The sequence below is a fragment of the Erpetoichthys calabaricus genome, chromosome 12 (assembly GCF_900747795.2).
Source record: "Erpetoichthys calabaricus chromosome 12, fErpCal1.3, whole genome shotgun sequence".
NCBI lineage: Eukaryota > Metazoa > Chordata > Cladistia > Polypteriformes > Polypteridae > Erpetoichthys > Erpetoichthys calabaricus.
In genome coordinates, this window is record NC_041405.2 from 55,461,100 (window position 1) to 55,486,514 (window position 25,415).

Genomic DNA, 25,415 nt, shown 5'->3' on the forward strand with positions numbered 1-25,415 from the left:
AGTGGGCACTCACTGTTTTTACTTAAACCATTTTTACTTTGTAGAGGCTGTTGATGGTTGTAAATGTTCACTGTTATCTTAATTAGCTGCCTGGTACATTAACTTCTCATATTCATTTTTGTTACAGGACGGTCTACAGGATGGTAGTGAGACCAGCTATGTTATATGGGTTGGAGACGGTGGCACTGACCAGAAAGCAGGAGACAGAGCTGGAGGTAGCAGAGTTAAAGATGCTAAGATTTGCACTGGGTGTGACAAGGATGGATAGGATTAGAAATGTGTACATTAGAGGGTCAGCTCAAATTGTACGGTTGGGAGACAAAGTCAGAGAGGCGAGATTGCATTGGTTTGGACATGTACAGAGGAGAGATGCTGATTATATTGGGAGAAGGATGCTAAGGATAGAGCTACCAGGGAAGAGAAAAAGAGGAAGGCCTAAGAGGAGGTTTATGGATGTGGTGAGAGAGGACATGCAGGTGATGGGTTTAACAAAACAAGATGCAGAGGACAGAAAGATATGGAAGAAGATGATCCGCTGTGGCAACCCCTAACAGGTGCAGCCGAAAGAAGAAGATTCATTTTTGTTACGGTGTACATCCTTTAAAATATCTATAACAACAAGAAGTTCTGACATTTCAGCACCAACCTTCAAATGCAAACACCTCTAGCCCTGAGATTAAACAAATAACCCACTGACCTGTCGCAAACAGAAACTCAGACGTGCCTCTACAACAACCAGGTCTAGCAATAATAAGCTCTGTCATGTTTCAATTGGCTCCAGCAGACCCCCGTGACCCTGTGTTCGGATTCAGCGGGTTGGAAAATGGATGGATGGATGTTTCAGTTAACTGGAGTATAGGGCAATGTTGTTAAGATAAGCAGAGCCACTTAATTTGGCAAATATAAACAATCTCTTGCCCAATGTCTTTCAAGAATGCACAAATATCTTTTCATTTTTATTGTATCTTTTGTTTATAATTTACCATTATGATGGTGACCTCATTATTGACATTATTTTATATAATTAAAGTGCCCTTAGTGCCACCATTTTGATATGCATTTGTTTGTTTATTTGGCTACCGCAATTTTAATAATAATAATAATTCATTACATTTATATAGCAATTTTGTGCTTCTAGCTTTCATGTGCACTGCCATTTTGTATTTCCGGTCACTACGATGCTACAGGATTGCTGGATACAAGATGTATGTTATGTGACTAGTCACATCACACCAGGAATGTCATATAATATGGCCACATATAAGTTAACTTAGTGTCCAAATTTTGTTTCACAGTAAAGAAATAAATTAGTGAAAAAACATTTTGAATACACTTCTTGAAAATCACTTGAATGTTCAGTTTAACAACAAAGGCAACATCTGCCTATTCTTTTGCTAAAATTGCAGTATCTCTACCACTCATTTAATACACACCTGAACTTTGTTTATAGTTTCACAGTAATTTCTTATTTGCACCAAGCCTATTCTGATGTAGGGCTGCCATAACTAATCAATGTAATTGATTAAAACTTTTAGTGAACTTGTATTTTCTTAATTGACTAGTTGTCCCTGCCCCTCACCTACACTGCATGCTGGCATGCTATGACTTTTTGTACTGTTTTTGAGTAGGCTAATCATGGCAGCAGCTGCACCACATTTAGTAGAATAAGGTTCCTCAAAATATCAGGCAAAAGTCTCCTCAGTGTGGGAGTATTTCACCCGAAAATCTGAGAAAGTGGTTGTTTGATCATTGTGTGTTGTTCCACAACAACACTAGCTCAATGAATGAACTCCTGTAGAGGAAGCCAACAATACTCTGAGCAACCCATTTACACTTACTTGGCTGTTCAACAATACTTCTTTAAGTGTTGTGAACTTGGTTACCTTGACAAACTGATCCTAGTGACGAGTGTTGAGACACAAGTTAAAACCACATTACTTCTTTGCACAGAACAGATAAATTGTCTGCTAAATGCACTTATCAGTTACTGCTATTACTACTCATTAAATTGTTTACAAAACGATTGTTTGTGGCAGCCCTCTTCTGCTGCTTTGCTTCCTCTTAAGTGTTGTGACTTTGGTATGAGAAATAGCACTTTTTTACCTAGATGCAATGAATTAACTCCTTAATAATAACAGAAAAGCATCATGCTTCAGTTTTTACTTTAACATATTTGCCAACAAATAAATTTAGCTTTTAAACATTTCATTTTCTGCAAGCCATACACATATAGTAATTATGATATCTAATTAGCTTTAGTAATCCAGCAAGTGAAAAACCCAGCAACAGGGGATGCACAAACCAGTGTGTTTCTTCGTGCCGGTCTCAAGCCCTAGTAAATGGGGAGAGTTACGTCAGGAAGGGCATCCAGTGTAAAATTTTGCCAAAACAATATGCGGACAACAATTTTAGATGATCCGCCGTGGCAACCCCTAACGGGAGCAGCCGAAAGAAGAAGAATCCAGTAAATGAAAGAGTCTGAAAATTTACAAAGAGGATATAAACCTTTAGCTACTGAAAAATGCTTCTAGCAAAAAAAGCTTTCTGTCTTCAATGATTTTAAACACAAGTGCATTCTGCATCTGGAGTTACTGCTTCTGAATTGCTGATTGAATTGCTGATATCACTGTGCATCTGTACTGCTGTATCGCAAACCAGCAAGTATCACTGATTATTCTAACAGACAAAATAAAACACATAAAAAATTACTTCATGATACATTAATTTTCAAAATGTTGATATTTTTTAGCAAATTAACTTGAAATTTTAACTTCAAACTATACTTCATCAAAAGCTAGAATAGATTACCTTGCGTTTCTTTGAGGATTTTCTCACTTGAGCAGCAATTTCCTCCTCTTCTCGGAGGAGATCTTTATAGGAACGTTTTTTTTCTCTCTGACTACGGCCTGCAACTAAGCCCACTTCCTCAATCCCACTCTCCAACACAATGCTGTCTATAAAAAAAAAAAAACATTTATTGAAAGCTTTACTTATTATATAAGATATGAATTGTTATTTTACAAATTGATATACTGTCAGTCTCAACACAACAACATCTGAACATTCTCTACACAACTTCAGTTGAGCATTTGCATTAGGTCTTTTAAGCTTTACCTTATTAATTTTTTAAATGCAAAAATTTTCAGAAGAAACAAGCAAATTAAACAAATCCAAAAATCTTTTAATAATAGTACAACAGGAGCCCTTAAGGACTACTGGTGTATTACTTATAACCCATGGATGTAGATAAAATTGAGGTGGCCATATATGAGGGACTGGATCTGTAGTATCTGTGTGGTAAGTTTTAATGAAGCCTAGCAAAATTAACACTGCCTTATTATAATTATTTTCAAACCAATTTAATACAGGAATCAGGAGCATATCTCAACAGCACCAACATCAAAGGCAATAATCAATTTTGGGCACGGTACCAGTCCATTGCAAAACACATTCACACACACTGGACCAATTCTAAATATCCAATTAGCACATTATACAGATATTTGCAGTTTGGGGTAAAAAACAGAAGAACAAAACAAACAACCCCAGGTGGGCATAGTAACAATTTTCAGCACAAGAAACATTGTCACCAGTCCCTGTCTAAAACCCAGTCTCCTGAAACCACTGCAGCATCATACTGAAAGCCTTCAAATTTACATGCTGCAAAACTGGCTTCATATCCATAAACAGACGAATCTGAACCACGTAAAGGATAAAAATTACTTCACATACACTTTCCTAGCAGCATGCATAACTACAAACGACTTCAACAGGCTGGCAGATTAACCTATCAGTTAAGTAGGTATGAATGTTCAAATTTCATCACTTCCTCAAATTGTACCTTAATTGTTAGCAAATCCTTTATTACATATGTGCTACAAATACCTTTATTAAATAAAAAGTAAAAGAACTGATAATTCATCTCTACCTTTGTTACTTATTTTGAAATAGCAGACCAAGCTCAGAGGGTATATGTTCTAAGAATAGGGGCCTTTATGGCAGCAAAAGTAAACAAAAAAGGTCCCTCTATTGCAAAATAACACAATGGAAAAATGAATACAGAAAGAATGCCGCATGCTAAAGTAAACAGGACAGAATCAAAACTGTTGGTCTGTTTGAATCTTCAAACTCCTTTTCCCTCCTGAAGTGGTAAGAATACATAACAAGTGTACCACTGAGGACTCCTATGTCAATTGCTTTCTCTCACTCTCCATACTCTGTTACATAACATGATACATCATTTATTAATTCTACCGTAAGTTTTAGCTGTAGTCAACTCATGTAATAAAATGTCCCTCTAACATATAAATATCTGTTTACTGCCTAGTGACAGAAGAAAGGCTCCTGGAGACATATCCTAAACCTACCATTGGCAACCTTCTTTTAGTAAACCATCAACACACTTTGGTACAGCTGTGGGGTATACAGGAAATCTTAAGAAATATAAATATCTTTGGAATCTGAGAAAGGAATAGCCAGCCAAAAATGGTAGGTTTTTATTCTGCTATGTACCCCTCCTTTTTTTAGTGATGGCACAGAAAATCCAAATCTCATATTTTCAAGGTGAATATACATAATAAAATTCCTGATACAAATGGCTTGAGCAGGGGCCAACACTGAACAAAACCAAATATAAACACATCCATAAAAAATGACAAATTACTTGTGTCGCATAACCTAAATGTCAGGAATCCTATCATATATTCACTATGTACCAAACACTTGAACTTTGGATAAAATATTGTTAACTGTATACAACTGGGAATGTGTTCACACAGAAACAAGCTTTTGAATTAAAACCATAAGCTGCCATGGTGGTTCACACGATATTAATATTGCAGCTTGTGGTCAAAAAAGATGTACAATTAGATATTAAACGATAGATAAATAAAAACATTATCAGGGTTAAAGTATGCCCTGGATTTGTACATATTTGAGGTTCTTGAACAAACAGAAGGTCAATTCCTCAGGCAGCTTCACAAACTCATTTAAAAAAATGGGAGTACTGGACTTGTGGCTTAATGACCAATGAATGAAAGGAGAAAGCATTATTAATTCAAGAACTTTATTCCATTAGACTAAAAATATTTCTCTGTCATCACGGTAAATGACACAAGTAAAAGTAAGTAAAAATTTTAAAATATAGAATTTTTGAGGGGAGTATTCCTTTGTCTTCTCAATCTTTAAAACACACAACTGATAATTCACTGTTTGTCCACTAGAGGCTACTACAATCTGAACAAGTTTGTTACCAGCTGATGAGCTTGTGAAGTTTCCTAAAGAGGATGGAACAAAACCTGCTGATACTGTATGTCCTTCAATGATAGACTGACTGTTTCAAACAGCAACTTAACCAAAATTTATAAAAATGGCCACTTTCTTTATTAAGTATTTATCAATATTCAATAGTTATTAAATTTTTTGTGATTCAGGTTTGCCTGTATTATTTGTATTTTCTTTGTAGCCTGTAGAAAAACAAATATATTTCTTAATGGCAGCAATTGTTTTTCTTTATTATCTTTACATAATCAGTGAAGTGAAGCTTTTTAAAGTACCTTTTGCTAACAGACACCCTCCCTCTGGAGAAGTTCCCAATGTGTTTATATCTGTTTCTCTTGCTCAGAATAACACACTCTGGCAATGGTCGAAATTAAGTGCATTCATTACCAACTTTATAAACTTACCATTTAAAAAAAAATAACCCAGAGAATACTTTGATTGGCAGGGATTTATTTCTTTTAACTTTAACTGGACTTTGCCTACAGTATGAAGGCCAGTTTCTGGAAGGCATAGATATTCTTCCAGCAACATTATAATTTATATTTTGTTGCAGCCGTTCCCTAAATTATTTTGATAATATTAAGATGTTTTGCTCAAACCGGCATGGGGTATGCAAAGCAACATGCAAATAAGATTCATAAGCTAAACATCCAAGATGTGGAAATAGATGCAAAATGTGATGTGTCTCAATCCGTAATACAGCACTTTTAAATTTATTAGACAGTAGATAATATGTGAAAATCAAGGACCACCCAGCCATTTCTCAACCAGCCAGATAACAAATGAAAAGCTATACTATAGTGTTAAAGTCTATTATATCTGAAACATTCCCTCTCAAAGGATGCTTGATAATTTTCAAGTTAAAGATATTTCGGACAATCATAGTATACTTTAGTTTGGCAAGGCAAATTATATTCTATGGTCAAGCAATGTTGTTAAGAAAAAAATGCTTGTTGTTAGTGTTTATAAATGGGTATTACAGGGCATAGTTCAAATGTGTGAAAAAAAAGCCTTCAAAATAATTAAATGCATCCCACTTTGATATGGTTAAAGCCTTCCACATTCCTAAGGTAGATTTCTGAAAATAAAAAAAATAATTACTCATGATCACAAATTCTTGGTAATATTTTCCTGGGGTAAGAGTATCTTTCTGTATATATCTCTTTTCACAGTGTAAACAATTGTGTAAACAATGACGCAAAATAGCATGAAGCCACACATATACCAGAAGCTGTTTACATTTTTTTAGTAAAATAATTTGAAAATTTACATACAAAGGATGTAAAAGTAAAATGGAAAAAAATAAAGTGTTTACATCTACTAATTATGGTATTTCATGATACCTTCAAGTTACCTCGCCAGTTGTCCAGAGTCTCACCTTGGCTTCAGGATATGTTTTTTCCTCCTTCTGTCTCTCTTTTTTTCTCATCTTCGATCTGTTGGAGCTCCTCATCAGTATATTCTGGCTATGATCTCAAAGAGATCAAGGAAGGCCCTGCCATCATGAATGGCACCAATGTCAAAGAGGTACATATACTCTTATACTGGGACAAACGAGAACAGAAGCCGACTATCCAGAAACACCAATTGAAGTCATACTGAATGAAACAGGTAAAGGTACTAGTTCATAGGCCTTGTTGAAAGTGCCTTTAAGCTTCCTCTAATGCTAAGGGCAGAGCACTGACATGGCCACAGACAAGCAAAACGGTTCAGAATACCATAGAGAAGTCAAAAGTACTGATCATCAAAAGCTCAACACAAACAAGTGAAAATCAAATATGAAAGGGAGCAAGAAAAAAGTGCATTATGCTATCTAGATTTGTTTTATAAGTAGGGTTGGTTGTCATGATACCAGAATTTTTGTAGTCGACACCAATACTGGTTACATTTCAAAGGAACTCAATACCCATTCAACAACACAGCAAAAACAGAAATCCCATTCAACACACACTCCTTGATTAAAAAATGCTTTACATGAACAAATAAAAATTCAAACAACGGCATCAACCTTCAAGTAATTCAAAAGTTATTTTGTTTAAGAAGTATCTCTATTATTCAAATGATCAATAAGGATTTTATGCTGTAAGAGAGTATAAAATGTACAAATACTAACAACAGTAACAACTTAAAAATGTTAGTATAGCCTTCAAGAAGTTACCTATTATCTAGTGTCACACACGTGCGCATGGGAGGCAGCTAAAGGGCTTGAGTGACGGCAGTTCTGAAACAGGCCGGGAGGTGGCAGAGTGCACTGACTCTTTTTCTCTCTTCCCTGTAGACCATTCCCGGGAGATCCCATCTGCCTCTCTTGACGTCACTTCCGGGACCGAACCAATGGAAGGAGACCTTACTGGCTCCGGCCACTGTGATGTCACATCCGGGCTCGAACCAATGGCTAACGAATATGGAAACTGATCCTTATGACCTCACTTCCCCCTTTAAAAGCCTTCCCTTTTCCCCTGTTTGTCAGTCTTGTTTTGGACTCAGTTGTGTGCACATCAGTGCTGTCATTGAATAAGAAAACGACTTTGCAGCCAGGATACCAGAATATATGGGTGGATGCCCCAAACCTTTTTCTGTGTATGTCTCAGTTTTGTGACATTGGCGTAGTCGGCAGGATGAAGAAGTCCTGGAAGACAAGGGGACAGGACCTGCAACACGTCCAGGTGGGAGCGTACCGGGGCCGAGTTTCCAGGCGGGGAGGGTGTCCCGTGTTTCGGAGTGGCCCGGTACAGGCTCTGCTCTCGGCAGGCTCCGCTAGGCAACCTAGGCCGGCCAGGGAGTGTTCGGGAGGGGCTCACAGAATTGGGCTGCTTCGGAAGCGGGAGGCTAAGAGGGCTGTTTATGCTCTCTCGGAGGAGAGTGCCCGCCTAACTGTGAAGCCAGAGCCCCGATTCCCACCTAGGGGTGCCCCAGACTGGCAGGTGAGTAACCTGAGAAACTGGAGGTTCGACCCAGAGAGGCCGACCCCTCAACAAGCCTGGTCCCTATGGGCAAAGATAGGGCAGTGTCTACGGCCACAGGAAAACAAGCCCTGTCATATAATAGAGCAGGTAGCTTGCTATCTGCTGCTGAATACACTACCCCATGGCTTCACCTAGCCGGTCTGGGGTAGACACTTTAAAAACATGGCAGAGCTCATACACCTCGTAGAAAAACAAAGGATGGCCTCACAATCTCGGGGAGCTGAACCGTCCCTTGGCCAAACTCAACCGGAGTGTGTCCCAAAACCTAGACTAGCCCCCCCCCCCCCAACCCCCCGCCCCCCCCCCCCCCGTACAGCCCAGAGCTAGTGCCGACGTCCCCGAGACTGCGGGCGCGTAAACCGCTTGGGAATGAGGTGGTATGCAGCTGGAGAGGGAGGAGGGGTTGGTGTGCTCTGACAAACCCGTTGATGGTCCCACACACAGCCGTGGTGATTGTTAACGTATAAAACTTCTGCTTTATTTGATTCCGGCAGCAACATTTCCATTGTTGCCCGCCGTTTTGTGCTACCGCAACAGGTTGAAAGTTAAGACCGGTGTAACCTGTGTCCACGGGGAAACCCGCTGGTACAGGACCGCCGCTTGTGTCATCAGCTACGGAGGGTCAGTTCAGAAAGTAACCATGGCGATCCTTCCTGATCCTCCACACCCGGTGATACTAGGGCGGGACTGGTCTAATATCAAAAGCGGTGAGACACATATCACTCCTGGGGATAACTTGGGCCTAGTAATAGATGGGGATGAGCCGTCTCAAGCTGCCTCCACGCCGTGTAATCAGCCGGCAGAGAGAGACGAAGCGGCCATCCTGAGTGACGTGGCAACTCCCGGGCCGTCACGTGCAGACACGTCATCCACCAGTACCGCGGCGGAGCGGGAGGAAACCATGCCCCTTGAGGTCGGTCCAGACCCTCTCTCCCTCTTACGCTTCCAGTTTAGAGAGACGCCGGCTTCCTTTAAAAGGGAGCAATGGAGTGATGATTCCCTGAAGTTTGCAAAAAATGCAATTGTCCTAGTCAATGGCCAGCGCACTGACCAATCAATGCCACAGGGTCCTCACTTTGTGTTAGATAACGACCTTCTTTATCGTGTAGCAATGCATGACGGGCAGAAGAGAAAGCTGCTGCTAATCCCGCGGACCTTCCGGCGGCAGGTCTGTGAGTTAGTACACGCCCACCTCCTAGGTGGCCACTTGGGCACCGAAAAAACCCTGGAGCGGATCAAGCTCCGTTTCTACTGGCTGGGAATCAATGAGGAGGTTCGTCGCTTTTGCGCTTCCTGCCCGGAGTGTCAACTGCAACAAATTCCAAGAAAGGACCATGCTCCTCTCGTTCCTATTCCCCTGATTGATATTCCCTTCCATCGAATTGGGGTCGATATAGTCGGACCTCTAGACCCCTCAGCCCGAGGACACAAGTACATTTTAGTCCTCGTGGATTATGCTACAAAATACCCTGAAGCTGTTCCGTTGCGCTCAGCCACTTCTAAAGCAATCGCATGGGAACTACTAGGGGTCTTTTCGCGCGTGGGTATCCCCAAGGAAGTCTTGACGGACCAGGGGACACCTTTCACCTCGGAGACGTTCAAGGAGACTGCCAGATTACTGAAAATAAAGCATTTAAAGACCGCGGTGTATTATCCTCAAACCGACGGTTTAGTGGAGAGGTTCAATCAGACTCTCAAACAAATACTGCGTAAGGTGGTCAGCGAGGATGGAAGGAACTGGGATCAGCTCCTTCCCCTCGTCCTTTTTGCCTATCAGGAAGTCCCACAAGCCTCCACGGGGTTCTCCTCTTTTGAATTACTGTATGGGCGACAACCCCGGGGTATATTAGATATTCTAAAAGAAGGATGGAAAGAAGAGGCTCTTCCCTCTACAAACATATTAGAGTATATCGCGCAATTACACGATAGGTTTGGAAAGATTCGGCCCCTCCTTAAAAGTCACATGGAAGAGGCCCAAGCAGCACAGGTCCGTTATTACAACCGCGGCACGTTTCTCCGGGAGTTCCGCCCGGGAGATCGGGTCATGGTCCTAGTGCCTACCTCCCACTCGAAGTTGCTTGCCCATTGGCAAGGCCCATACGAAGTTAAGGAGAGGAAGGGACTGGTCGACTATTTGGTGAGTCAACCAAATCGTCGGCCAAAGGAGCGGGTTTATCATGTGAACCTGCTGAAACCGTGGAAGGACAGGGATCCTGATCCCTCCTCCGGCCAGCCCCGCTCACTCTTCGCTCACACCCACAGCCTTAACTTCGGTGTGGACTTAAGTCCCAGACAACGGCAGGAGCTGGAAACAGTTATCTGGGCCGTTCGGGAGGTAGTCAGTGAGAACCCAGGAAGGACCTCTCTGGTTGAGCACAACATTGTGACAAAACCCGGGGTTATTGTCCGAGAACGCCCGTATCGTCTTCCCGAGGCAAAAAGGAATGAAATGGAGCTTGAGATCAAGCGCATGCTGGAACTAGGTGTGATTGAGGAAAGTTATAGTCCCTGGTCCAGTACCATTGTGCTGGTCGGTAAGCCTAACGGGAGTTGGAGGTTTTGCAATGACTTCTGTCGGCTTAATCAAGTCTCCCAATTTGATGCCTATCCAATGCCACGAGTGGATGACCTCCTTGAGAGGCTTGGACAGGCTCGATATTTGACCACACTTGACATGACAAAAGGGTACTGGCAGGTCCCTTTAATAGAATCCGCGAAGGAAAAAAACGCGTTTAGTACCCCTAGTGGACACTGGTAGTATCGTGTCCTTCCATTTGGGTTACATGGGGCTCCAGCAACCTTCCAGCGTCTGGTGGACAAACTGCTCCGACCTCATAACTCATACAGTGCTGCCTACCTGGATGACGTGGTCATCTATTCCAGCACATGGAAGGAACACCAACAGCATGTCTGAGCGGTATTGCGGACACTTGGTGAGGCTGGGCTCCAGATTAATCCCAAGAAATATGTCTTTGGATTAAGTGAGGCCAAATATTTAGGCTACCTGGTGGGTCGGGGTACCGTAAGGCCACAGTGCTCCAAAGTAGATGCCATTTTGAAATGGCCCCGTCCGCGAACCAAGCGGCAGGTCCAAGCCTTTCTCGGGTTAGCGGGGTACTACCGCCAGTTTGTACCCCGGTTCTCGGAGAGAGCGGCGCCCTTGACTGATTTAACAAAGAAGAGGACCCCGAACATTGTGGTATGGACTGAGAAGACAGGCGCTGCATTTGGTGACTTGAAGCAGGCCCTTACGTCCGCACCTATTTTGATGGCACTTAACTTTTCTTTGCCTTTCATCTTCCAGACGGACGCTTCGGACACAGGCCTGGGGGACGTGCGGAGCCAAAGCGTCGATGGTGTGGAACACCCCATCATGTTCCTGAGCCAGAAACTGTTGGACCGGGAGACCAGGTATGCAGCGGTGGAAAGGGAGGCTTTGGCGATCAAATGGGCGATTACTCAGCTTAGGTACTACCTGTTGGGCCGGGAATTCACCCTTGTCACGGACCATGCACCTCTACAGTGGATGGCCCTGCACAAGGAGTCGAATCCGCGGGTTACCCGGTGGTTTCTTGACCTACAGCCGTATAAGTTTTCGCTCGTTCATCGCCGGAGCACTCTCCATGCCAATGCTGATGCTCTCTCTCGGGTTCACGACCTCTCGGTTAGGGTCACCTGACCCGACAGGTCTGGGCTAAGGGGGGGCCTTGTCTCACACGTGCACATGGGAGGCAGCTAAAGGGCTTGAGTGACGGCAGTTCTGAAACAGGCTGGGAGGTGGCAGAGTGCACTGACTCTTTTTCTCTCTTCCCTGTAGACCATTCCCGGGAGATCCCATCTGCCTCTCTTGACGTTACTTCCGGGACCGAACCAATGGAAGGAGACCTTACTGGCTCCGGCCCCTGTGATGTCCCGTCCGGGCTCGAACCAATGGCTAACGAATATGGGCCCGATCCTTATGACCTCACTTCCTATCTTCCCCTTTAAAAGCCTTCCCCTTTCCCCTGTTTGTCAGTCTTGTTTTGGACTCAGTTGTGTGCACATCAGTGCTGTCATTGAATAAGAAAATGACTTTGCAGCCAGGATACCAGAATATACGGGTGGCTGCCCCAAACCATTATTCTATATATGTCTCAGTTTTGTGACACTAGGGAAACTAATATTGTAAGTACAGGGGAAGACAATGTGGAGGAGGCTGAAGCAGAGTTGGATGGATACAGCAAAAGTAGATTTGAAGAAAAACGGTCAGACTGTGGAGGAAGAGATGCAGGACTGAACTGTATATTGACGGCTGATCAGGCATATCGACTCCACAAAAAAGTGGGAAGAGATGAAGAAGAAAAAAAAGAAATAACGATATTCATAAATATCAAAATATAATGTACTCTCTATCGCACAGATTTCCATGCAGAACCTTGGAAGTGCTATGATAAACAAACATATTGATCAAAAAAAAACTTGACTGATTATGTTATGAATTGTCACAATAACCACCATGATCATGTTATGCATTAACAGTGTTTGTTTGATAATATGAACGTGCCAAAATGGAGCATAGCAGAATATTTAAAACTTAATTTCCTCATCTTTAATTTTCAGCATAATGTAGACTTTATACTGATATAACTTGAACTATGAGTAAAATTGTTTTAAAAATCAAGAGAACACAGTTAAAAAGTTAGTAAAAAAAACTACTTAGCAAAAAAGTGAAATTCACATGTTAAGGCCTACAGATAGCAGGTTGCCATGCTATACGTCTTTTATAACAAACAGAAGTTAAAATTTACTGACATGGTGACCAATACCAATACTATCTGTAAAGATCTACATAAAAAACTACCAGTATATTATGTTGAAATATGACTTAATGGGGGGTGGCGCGGTGGCGCAGTGGTAGCGCTGCTGCCTCGCAGTTAGGAGACCTGGGTTCGCTTCCCGGGTCCACCCTGCGTGGAGTTTGCATGTTCTCCCCGTGTCTGCGTGGGTTTCCTCCCACAGTCCAAAGACATGCAGGTTAGGTGGATTGGCGATTCTAAATTGTGTGGGTGTGTTTGTGTGTGTCCTGCAGTGGGTTGGCACCCTGCCCGGGATTGGTTCCCTGCCTTGTGCCCTGTGTTGGCTGGGATTGGCTCCAGCGGACCCCCATGACCCTGTGTTCGGATTCAGCGGGTTGGAAAATGGATGGATGGATGGATGACTTAATGGTTACATTATTGTCAGATATAAAAAGAATGGCAATATTTGCATTTCTGGATAACAACACATGATACTAGTTGCAAAATAATGTTACCATAAGCTGAAACTCGCTCTTCATTTAAAATGACAGTGTTGGTGCTTCATGTGCTAAGCCAGATTTAGATGGTTTCCCCTTTGGTTTGTATTGGTCAGAACCATTGTTTACAGACTGTTTATTCAAAACCTGTGACGCATAAACAAGACTTCTGGGCCAGATGGAATCGGCTCCAGGGTGCTAGCCAGCTCTGTGGGGTCTACAACACCTGTTCTCCCTTTCAGTGAATTTGCAGAAGGTTCCTCAGCTGTGGAAAACATCCAGTGTGATCCCAGTGCCAAAGAAATGTCATTCCAGTGATCCCAAGGACATTAGATCAATTGCTGTTACTTCATACATTATGAAGATCTTTGAGATGCTGATCCTAAAACAGCTATGGTCCTTGATTTCAGAACTTCTGAATCCTCTGCAGTTTTCCTATCAGACACGTATAGGTGTGGAAGATGCTCTCATCTATATGCTCCACAGAACCTACTCCCACTTGGACAAAGCTGGCACCAGAGTCAGGATAAAGCTCTTTGATGTTTCCAGTGCTTTTAACACCATTCTGCCTCATTGACTTGGAGAAAAGCTGAAAGCTTTCCATCTTGATGCCCCCACCCAGATCATGGACTACCTGACCAACAGACAGCAGTTTGAGAGGCTGAAAGACTGTGTCAGAAATGGTGGTATATATTACTAGAGCTCCTCAGGGAACTGTCCTCTCTCTCTTCATGTTCAGCCTCTACACAACAGACTTCCAGCAAAATAACACCACTTGTCATCTACAGAAATTTTCAAATGACTCACCCATCATAGGCTGCATTAATAACAGAGACAGATTACAGATCAATAAGACAAAGGAGCTTTTGGTGGACTTTAGCCGTGCCAAGGAGCCTTGAAGACCAGTCGCCATCCAGGGGAGGATATGGAAGTGGTGCAGAGCTACAAGTACCTAGGGGTCCATATAAACAACAAACTGGACTGATCTGACAACACAGTGGCACTATATACAGTGCATCCGGAAAGTATTCACAGCGCATCACTTTTTCCACATTTTGTTATGTTACAGCCTTATTCCAAAATGGATTAAATTCATTTTTTTCCTCAGAATTCTACACACAACACCCCATAATGACAACGTGAAAAAAGTTTACTTGAGATTTTTGCAAATTTATTAAAAATAAAAAAATTGAGAAAGCACATGTACATAATTATTCACAGCCTTTGCCATGAAGCTCAAAATTGAGCTCAGGTGCATCCTGTTTACCCTGATCATCCTTGAGATGTTTCTGCAGTTTAACTGGAGTCCACCTGTGGTGAATTCAGTTGATTGGACATGATTTGGAAAGGCACACACCTGTCTATATAAGGTCCCACAGTTGACAGTTCATGTCAGAGTACAAACCAAGCATGAAGTCAAAGGAATTGTCTGTAGACCTCCGAGACAGGATTGTCTCGAGGCACAAATCTGGGGAAGGTTACAGAAAAAGCTCCAGAGGTCCTCTGTGGAGAGAGGAGAACCTTCCAGAAGGACAACCATCTCTGCAGCAATCCACCAATCAGGCCTGTATGGTAGAGTGGCCAGATGGAAGCCACTCCTTAGTAAAAGACACATGGCAGCCCGCCTGGAGTTTGCCAAAAGGCACCTGAAGGACTCTCAGACCATGAGAAAGAAAATTCTGTGGTCTGATGAGACAAATATTGAACTCTTTGGTGTGAATGCCAGTCGTCACGTTTGCAGAAAACCAGGCACCGCTCCGCTCATCATCAGGCCAATACCATCCCTACAGTGAAGCATGGTGGTGGCAGCATCATGCTGTGGGGATGTTTTTCAGCGGCAGGGACTGGGAGACTAGTCAGGATAAAGGGAAAGATGACTGCAGCAATGTACAGAGACATCCTGGATGACAACCTGCTCCAGAGCGCTCTTGACCTCAGACTGGGGCGACGGTTCATCTTTCTTCTGACTACAAAAGACCTTCACCTTGCAACAAAATTCAAATTTCAACACCATAATGACAAGCATAAAGCCACACTAATACTAGAGTGGCTCCAAATATAGCAAATAAATTAGTGGCACTTGACCAAAGACATAAATTGAGCCCCAATGAAATTCAGTGACCTGTAATCAAAGACCTAGCTCAGATTTTGATTTAATGATGTGGAGAAAATTTAAAACTGCAAATCAAATATAATGATATAATACATTAAGCTTAAAGTTGGAAATATGGCCAAACGTGCTTCTTCCAAATGTAAGGACCCAATGACATTCATATATTTGAGGATATTTCAGTGGTATGTTTGTCTCGTTTTACTACATATAAAAATCTTTTACCTCTTTTAAACTGTTTAATACAGTATACTGTGTCTCAAGATAAAAAAAAATTAAGGCATTAAGTAAGAGAGCAAGAGAATATGTTACTGTAAAAAGAGTTAAACAATTTCTAAAGGTACCATACCACAATTTCATTTCAAATGTCTTATTATGCAACGGTTAGTATATGGTTAATCAGCTTTGAGGTTTCCATTCTCTATATGTCTCTTTCAGTCACCAAACGAGAGCCTTCTGACCAAATGCATTAAAAAAACCCTAAAGGTCTTGTGAAAAGACAGTTTCCCCTTGGGGATTAATAAAATGTATCAAAACAAAAATAAAACTTAACTGTTCTGCTACAATTAAGGAAACATCTACAGCTACATTTATGTACCTTCAAATACTGATATTTAAAAATTATAATAGAACATACATACAACTGATCGTGGTCACAGAATGACAGAATCTAGTTTCAGGCACTGCAAACACCGAATACGACAATGTAGGACCAGAGAAGCACTGAAGACACATTTAAACAAGCAATAGGATTATATAGTAGTTACGACAACAGATGGTCAAGTGTCAGCCAGATACAAAGAAATTTCCTATGTAAATGTGTGCAGATAAAAAATGTATACATCCGGCATGAGTATACAGTGTATAATGATGGAAAATATTTTGGTAAATGGTTCCAAAAACATTTGTTAACTAACATAAAAACAAAACCTTCACTAAATATATACTATACTATTTCATACCATGAATGATGAGCTGAAAAATTGTCACATCAGATCAACATAACACAATATTTCAGTACAGGAAGCCTTTGTCTTCAGTATTTCTTGCGCATGTTGTTGGACAATTTACAAGTAAACATGAATTTACAATGATATGATTTCAAAATTATTTTTATTAATCATAAAATGTATTCACATAAAATAGACACACAAGTACTATTTATATATCGTACCTCCTTTTTTCTTAATTTCTTCATATGCCATTGCAGATGGTCGAATTTTGTGGCTGTACTGCTTGAACATTGGTGAAGAATGACTGCGATGGGCACCTCCCTTCTGCATTGGAAACTGAAAATAAAGAAGCCATATGTAAAAAAAAAAGTATAAACCTAGCTAAGACCTCAGCTTAAAGAGTAATTATACAATTTCCTAATCATTTTGGTAAATATGTCAACATACTGTAGGCTATAGGAAGAGAGAGGAGTGAAAGAGAGGTAAGGAGCACACGCTGACACAGCGCATTGACCACCATATGACAAACCAATTTAGGATCCCAGATTAGGACCCGAGTGCAGACATGCAATGGGTGACACCTCAGCACCACACAAGTTCAGATGGAATGGAACAGTGTGAGGTTTTTTATGGTGACTAGAGTGCCAATTCTGCTACCAACCCCTCAGGTTTTTCCCTGCAGGTTGGAGGGCCTACATGCAGGGCTGGATGCAGATTAATGTCATAACTAGGAATATAAGGAAATTACAAAGTCTCAAATAACACTAACCAAAAGTCAGGGTTATTTTCTTAATAAAAAGCCAGTCTGGTACAAATCAATACTATAAACACATATTAAGTAACAAAACGCCTTCTCAAAAAGATTTCAACACTTTTGTTTTGCTGCTATTTTTCAGTTGACTGTCACTTGCACCTGCTTAACACAAACAGCTTAGTATTGCAGCAGTTACAACCTCCTCCTCAGTTGCCCAGCATCCTGAATTTAAATCTTGCACCCATGTCCACTGTCTGTGTGGAGTCTGCATAATCTCCACGTATTTGCATGTGTTTTTTTCAGGTACGCATTAAAAGTATGATAGTGCTAAATGCCCAGTTCTACACAAGCATGAATTGGATTAAGCAGATTTCAGAATGTAATGTTATATTATATTATTAAGTCTGTAGTGCTCTCTCACAAAAATAGTTGACTGTGAAGAAAAATCTCATTGTCCTAACAAATAAGAATGAAAAGAATACAACACTTCTACTCAGAATATTATCTATACTATGGTCATCAGGCTATGAAAGTATGCAATTTTTTTTAAACATATACCTTGTAAATTAATGAATAAAAATATTTCATGCAAAGCTCTACTAAGTTAAGAATGAACTTTTAACTATTTAGGGAAAATAAGCAAAAGCAGGCAAAATATGCAGGCAAAGATGGCAAACTATGCATTCTGTTTAATTAACGATAAATAGTAACAAGCTAGTATTAACTGTTTAACATCATCTAAAGTACAGCTCACCATTTAATAAGCCTGGGAAATGCTGATTGTAGTAACTGTAAACTAATTAAAAAGATTTGAGCACTAGGCCTTTTAATCAATAAAAATTTCTGACAATTCATATTTTCAATATTATTTACTTCATAGTTTTTTTTTTATATATTTTATAAGTACTGTGTTTGCATGTCTATGGCAATGACAACTCTGGAACAACAGATGATGAAGATTTAAAACGATCTGTGGTGATATTCTAAAAGACTCTGGGCAATACAGGACAAGGTCTGCGCATATCCAGAGTCACTGTAACATTGCCTGTGGTGAATGTTATAGATAAGAGCATGATCTTCAGATTTATTTCTTGGGACACAATGAGTTCAGATAAGGACAAAAAATACAGTTTAGAAATATATCCAGGTAATGCTATAAAATATTTCAGGATTTAAAAATGGACAAACAAATCTTAGCATTTCTCTGTATTTGCATTTTTCCCACGGCTAACAAATTATTACATTTTCACATGCAATTGGGTATTTCTAGCAAAATATTTAACTTCCTCATTTCAACATATTTTGTAAACACATATTATTAAATATAACTTTTATAATTGTGCATGTGCCTGTACTGTTCCCCTATATATATCTTCTCCATTGATAGTACAGTACTGCTTTACAACATCAGAAACCTCGGCTTGATTCCTGCAGAGTCACGTTCTGATTTACTGCCATGTATGTGCAATACACGAGATTCCACTAGCACGTGTGCTACAGCAGCTCACTGTGTTTATGTATTTAAATGTTCTTCCCAGATTCACATTGGATTCTCCTTGCATAATTTAAGATTCTAAATTGGTCCTATATGAGAGTATAATGGACTGTCATCCTTCCCAGGGTTGGATCATGCTTTTAAAAAGATGCTGCCAATATAATCTTCAGCTCTCTGTCTTCCAAACACTGTATTAAAAAATAAACTTTTAAAAAATGGATAAATGGAAAGCATAAGTAGTAAATTCAAAATACACGCCATAAAGACTAGCTTAAAAAGCAGGCAGAATATTTATTCTATTTAAATTAAGGGTGCATATAGAAAGTAAGTATTAACAGTTTAACAGCATCTACAGCCCACAATTCAATAATCCTGTGAACAGCTGATTGTATGGGAAGCTGGTCTTCTAGCTATACAGGACCGCAACAACCACTTTTTGTAATTCTTTCCCTGCATTTGCTTAGGCAGATTCTTCAGTCCTGCAATTCAAAATTCACCCAGAGGTGGACCTTTTCTTAATCACTTAATTCTACAATTCTCAGTTGTATAAGTGTCTTTATCTACGCTCCTAAAGTTCCTCGCCATAATTCATGTTGCCCCCTTTGGCACCCTGCTGAAGGGGTCATTCCTGCCTTGTGGGCATAGGCTCCAGCTTCCCGGCAGCCCTGCTCAGGATAAAGCTGGTTTAGAAGATGGATTGATTGATTCAAAGCAGGTTTAGAAGAGGAGAGATGAGGATGAATGTCTGGACTCTGCCCAGACTCCACTCAAGTCTCTTTTAATCTTGTCACATTTTCCTTTTAACCTGAAAGTAAGACAATTCTCATTATTCCGTCTAAAATTAATGAATGTTATTGTGTTTGTAATGCAAAATGTTCAAAAAAACATGGCATAAAGTACTGCAATACATGTCAATAATACTACTCTACTGATCAAACTAACGGGTAAAACAGGTGCACGAATGAACCCACTAATCATAATTGCTAAGTTTCAGCAGAAATAAGCGGCTACTTGGGTTTATTGTTAAGCAGCAGCACCTCAGATAAACTGAATGAGATCTGCCTGCAAGCAGCGTCTTCAAGACATTCTATAAAATACATGCACGCTTATGTAGCGACTTGTTCCAGATGATAACGGTGAGTTAAATTATACTAAATGGCCATCTTATAATTTATCGCTGGAGTGACATGAATGGCAAAAGAAGGCACCTCGCATGCTGCATACTATTATTATTCCCGAATTCGATTAGTTTCCTTTAAGCACCAAATTCCTCCTTTTTAAACCCCACACCACTCGCCCGGAATTCCCGCCTGCCATTTTTTTTTAAAAAACACAAACAAACACACCCCTTGTTAGCCCACCCTCCGCCTAAATTATTCCGTTCTTTTACTGTGCTGGGCCGTCATGGTGTTTCTCTCGGCAACTCTTCTAACTCGAGATGCGGGGCTCTGCCCATCTGTCCAGGCCGCGGAGGAACCGCCAGCTTATTGTACGCTTGCCTGGACATGCCAAAATAAGAAAAGGTGATAGGACAGCCATCGCAAGATATCCAGGCCAAAACAAGGCGCTTACGCGGTCCAAGTTTGCTTTGTACCTTTAGTGTGCAACTTCAGAGTCCCGATCACCGGTTAAATGCGCCGCCATCTTAGTGCTGCCCGACAAAAAGGATTCCCGGGGTGGAGACGCGAGAAGGGAGGTGGGAGCGGGGGTTGGCGGCACTGGGACAAGTAGACAATAGCTTCGCCGCTACTGGAGAGGACACTGTAGTCGCTTTTGTATACTGTGTGGAGCATTGATGTGTTTTAAAGTTCAAGAGTTTACTTGCGATAAGTGTGCACTTTGGCCAGTGCAATATTCATGTTTTAATTTCACTTCAGTGTAAAAGGTGAATGAGGTGGTGACATCTTTTAATCATGGCACTTCATAGAACGTTTGCTTCCAGGTAAAATCACAGCCAGACAAAACAAAATGGGTTTTCTTGTGTTTATACATTTGAGCACAGTCAGACTATAAATAGGAGCAGCATGCAGTAGTGTGGCAGTGGGTGCCGGTGCCCCGTGAGGACTGTTGTTGTTCCGAACGATGTAATGATTTAATGATCAGATTTTAATAGGGGATTGTAGTGATTAAACTGCGACTTCACGGTTCCAGTAGACGGGGTTCATAATCTGGTGAGTTACAACATTTGTGTGTGTGTGTTAACCAGTCCAGATTAGCCTGATATACGCATCAGATCCTAAACTATTAAGTGCTGCGTTAAAATCTGAACATTCTCTGAGAATGTAAATGTGCAGCCAACAGCGCCCGCCAATGGGCTGGTGTGGTATCTGGGGCACATCCTGCCATCGTCCTGCCATGGTCTGAGCGGATTCACAAGAAAAGTAGATAACGTATGACTTTGCTGTTCCCTACACCTGACACCTTTAGCGTATGCTGTGTTGCTTCTTTTTATCAACATTCAATAAAGTATGGTTGTATGTTAATTCTTGTAATATTGTCTGGCGCCTCTTCCTGATTCGACGATCCGAGACATCTCCACATAGCATATACTGTTCTACTTGTCTTGATGTCTAGTTATGCAATACGTCGAGCATTTTAAGGTTTCTTTTATTTAGTCAATAGACAAAGAGCCCGTTTCGACAACGTATGATGAAACGGGCACGATTTTGTGTCAGCAGTGTATGAAGAACAAATGATAAGTAACGAAGAAGTTGTTTTGTAATGATTGTAGTCCGGTTTACTCATTACTGTACAGGCTTGTACTGTTAGTTGATGAATATTCCAGGCCTATAGTATAATATTGAATGCTGAATGTTCCAGTATAACATGGAACAGTAATAAGTACAAGTAAGCCCGCGATTCGCTAGCAAATCGGAAATCCAAGAATGGCAATCAGTTTCTGTACCGTCCGATATCTGGATGGATGACATATCATGGAGGGTGGGTGCGTCTGGGGAAATGTCATTTAATTATATAAGCATATCTGTACTAAAGCGGATTCGTTTTGTGGAGACGTGATTCCGTTGCCTTTGCTGACACCGACTGCTGGCAGAGTGGAGCACAGCAAGTTTAGTTTACAGGTTGTGGTGTTGGTGTGCCAGCCACTGAGTCTGGGAAGCTGCTGGGTCAGAGTCTGTGACCGTTATGTGATCTATATTACTGGCACTGTGGATTAGAGCAAGTGTAGTGTACAGGTTGTGTTGTTTGGGCGCCACCTACTGATTCTGGGAAGCCGCTGCGTTTGACTCTGGACTCTCGGGCGGGCGCCACACTGAATGACCGTTATGTGATCTACATTACTGGCACAGTGGATTAGAGCAAGTCTAGTTTACAGGTGGTGTTGTTTGGGCGCTTACAGGTTGTGTTGTTTGGGCTCCACCTACTGACTTTGGGAAGCCGCTGCGTTTGACTCTGGACTCTCGGGCGGGCGCCACACTGAATGACCGTTATGTGATCTACATTACTGGCACAGTGGATTAGAGCAAGTCTAGTTTACAGGTGGTGTTGTTTGGGCACCACCTACTGACTCTGGGAATCTGCCGTGTTTTGGGAAGCCGCTGAGTTTGACTGTACAGGTTGTGATGTTTGGGCGCTCAGAGGTTGTGTTGTTCGGGCGCCACCTACTGACTCTGGGAAGCCGCCGCGTTTTGGAAAGCCGCTGCGTTTCACTCTGGACTCTGGGGCGGGCGCCAAGGCCGCAGTGCGCATGTGCCTCGGTGCGTCCGCCGTGCGTATCTATTATTAACTGTGGTTTAGTAAGATAGATAAGCACCACAAACCTAATATAGGTGTATTGAATGAATGCGTAATTAGGCCTGGAGTTGTAGTCGAAATCGCCTTTCAGGCCTCTAGAGCATTAATCGAAGTCGCCTTTCTCTTTGAATTTTTGTGGCCGTAAATCCACCGCCTGCCACGATGTTGGGGTTGGATGTCGGTCTCGTAAGGTTTTTCGGGCATCTGCGCAGAAGGCGACTGCGCATTTGGCTTCGGACGTGCGCAGAAGGCGACTGCGCATTCGGCTTCGGATGGACGTGAGTGAGTATGCATTAAGATGTTTACACAAGAAAACATGAAATTTGCCATCTCAGTTGCATCTAATAACAGACAGAATGAAATAAAACAAACAAATAGAACAAAACAGATTAAGGTAAGACAGTTAGATAATGCATATTTACACCAAACAAAAGGTTACAGGATATATATCAAAACCTTAATCATTATCTCTGATATTTCTTGTTGAAAAGTCGTATGGCACAAGGAAGAAAGGAATTACTAGAGCGATTTGTGTGGGTTTTCAAAGCGACTATCCTTCCTGATTTACTAAAGTATAGTTCTACATGTAATGGATGTCTGTCATCAGTTGAGATGATTTCCAGTTTCTTTAACATTGCCCTCAGACGCACACTAGTCAAATCATCTACATCAGCCCCAATAACTTTAGCTGCCTACTTCATAATCTGCTGAAGCTTTTTTGAGTTTTGGTTTGTCAGACTATTAAACCAGGCAATGAAACTGAAAGTGATCACTGACTGGATCAGACTGCAATAAAGGGACAACATGAGGTCCGTGTCTACTTTAAATAGTTTGAGTTTATGTAGGAGAAATAAGTACTGGTTGCATTTAGAGAATATTTTTTTTGTATTAGTATTCCAGTTAAGATTGTTATCTAGGTAAGTTCCGAAGTATTTATATTCAGTCACTATTTCTACCTCCTCCCCCAGAACTACAAAGAGTGAACATACCGATTTCTGTCTCTTAAAATCAAATATAATTTCTTTGGTGTTTTTAACATTCAGAGTGAGAGAGTTTTTATTGCACCAGTTTACCATACAGTCCACTTGATTTATATAGTGGCCTTCATCCTCCCAAGATATGCGTCCTATGAGCATGGTGTCATCAGCATACTTGATAATGGAGCAGTGGTCATTGTTCTGTCTCAGGTCACTTGTGTACAGAATAAACAATAATGGTGATAAGACACACCCCTAAGGACTTCCTGTGTCTGAATGAATGACTATTGAAAAAGTGTCCTGTACTTTAACTGTCTGTGAACGATTTAAAAGAAAGTCCTGAATCCATAGTGTAATAAATGGGTTTACATTCATACTGTTCAATTTCTCAATTAGTATATGAGGCTGTATAGTATTGAACGCTGAAGAAAAATCCAAAATAGTGCTGTGACATATGAACCAGGCTGATCAAGAAAGGTGTAGATTTGATGTAAGATAACAAACAGAACATCTTCCACACTCCTGTTTGCACAGTAAGCAAATTGATTTTTCTCTTGAAAAGACTTTGTCTCTGTCATTAAAATGTTTTTCACCAAATGTTCAAAGCATTTCATTGGAATAGAGGTAAGTGCCACTGGTCTGTAGTCATGCCTGACCTAGAAACCTTAGATACAGGGGTAATGATTGATTGTTTCCACAGATTAGGTACAATACCACAGGTCAGACAGTTAAAAAGCAAGTGAAAAACTGGAGAGAGCTGCTTAAAACAAGACTTTAAGTGCCGACCTGATATGCCATCTGGTCCCACTGCACTGTTTCTTTTAACCTGCCGCAAGCCTTTCTCCACTTCATTTAACCTGAACCCCATCACAGCAGAATTTCTGGTGTTTTTATAAAGCATCTCCTTTATTTCTGTATTTTGGGTGCTGAAACAACTTGTTTCAAATCTGGCAAAAAAGTTATTCAGTTCATCTGCTAAAAGGTTGTGGACTTTGTCAGCTGGAAAATACACACTCTTTTTACAGCCCAGTCCTGTAAATGTTTTTAGTCCCTTCCAGACCTGCTTTGGATTTTTATCATTAAATCACCTCTTGATTTTTTCCCCATACATCTTTTTATTTTGTTTAATTAACCTGTTAATCCTTTGCTGTAAAATTTGCTTATCTTCTATCTTATTTTCTTGATGTGCATGTTGCTTTTCCAATAGTAATGCTTTAACCTTTTTAGTGATCCATGGCTTACTGTTTGGGTACACCTTGACAGTTATTTCCTTAATGATCATAGACTCACAGAATTTCATATATTCACTGACAGTGTAAGTGGTCTCATTCAGTGACAGTGAGGATATCAGCACATCCCAATTTGTACAGGAGAAGCATTCCTGCAGTTCATCTACACTGTCGTTGCACCAGTTTTGTGTTATTTGTATGGCTGGTTTTTCTTGTTTCAGTTTCTGTTTGTACTTCGGAAGTAGATGAATAACAACATGGTGAGACGCACCCAGGGCTGCTCTGTGATGCGATATGTAGGCACCAGGGACGTTTCCATAGCACTTGTCCAGAGGTTTGTCCCCTCTAGTATTAATATTCACATACTGATGGTAATTTGGTAATACTGACTCCAAATTGCATAAATTAAAATCACCCATCACAAGTTTGAAAGAACCAGGTGATTTGGTTTCTAGTTTATGAGCAATTTCAAGAATCGTATCAGCTGCAGCTCCCACATCAGCATGCGGTGGTATGTAAATGACTGTCACAAATAATTGATTAAACTCCCATGGTAGATAGTATGGGCGAAGTCCAACGGTGAGTAGTTCAGTATTCGGCGTGCACATGTGCTCTTTTCCCGTCTG

At 41.1% G+C, this 25,415-nt stretch overlaps 1 protein-coding gene across 3 annotated transcripts in view; it reads right to left on the bottom strand.

Moving 5' to 3' along the window:
• The window catches only part of hmgxb4a (HMG box domain containing 4a), a 66,535-nt gene extending 45,949 nt beyond the window's left edge, over positions 1-20,586 (bottom strand). Inside the window, exons 1-3 of one of the 3 annotated variants that reach the window (XM_028815589.2) lie at positions 20,425-20,586; positions 16,803-16,917; positions 2,809-2,954 (exon numbers count right to left, since the gene is read on the bottom strand). In XM_028815589.2, the coding sequence (XP_028671422.1) occupies positions 2,809-2,954; positions 16,803-16,911 (255 nt within the window). In that variant the 5' untranslated portion in view covers positions 16,912-16,917; positions 20,425-20,586. Of the gene's footprint in view, positions 1-2,808; positions 2,955-16,802; positions 16,918-20,402 lie in introns of all 3 variants that reach the window. The other 2 variants (XM_028815590.2, XM_051934687.1) reach the window with 2 other exon arrangements.
• Between the last annotated feature and the right edge of the window lie 4,829 nt (positions 20,587-25,415).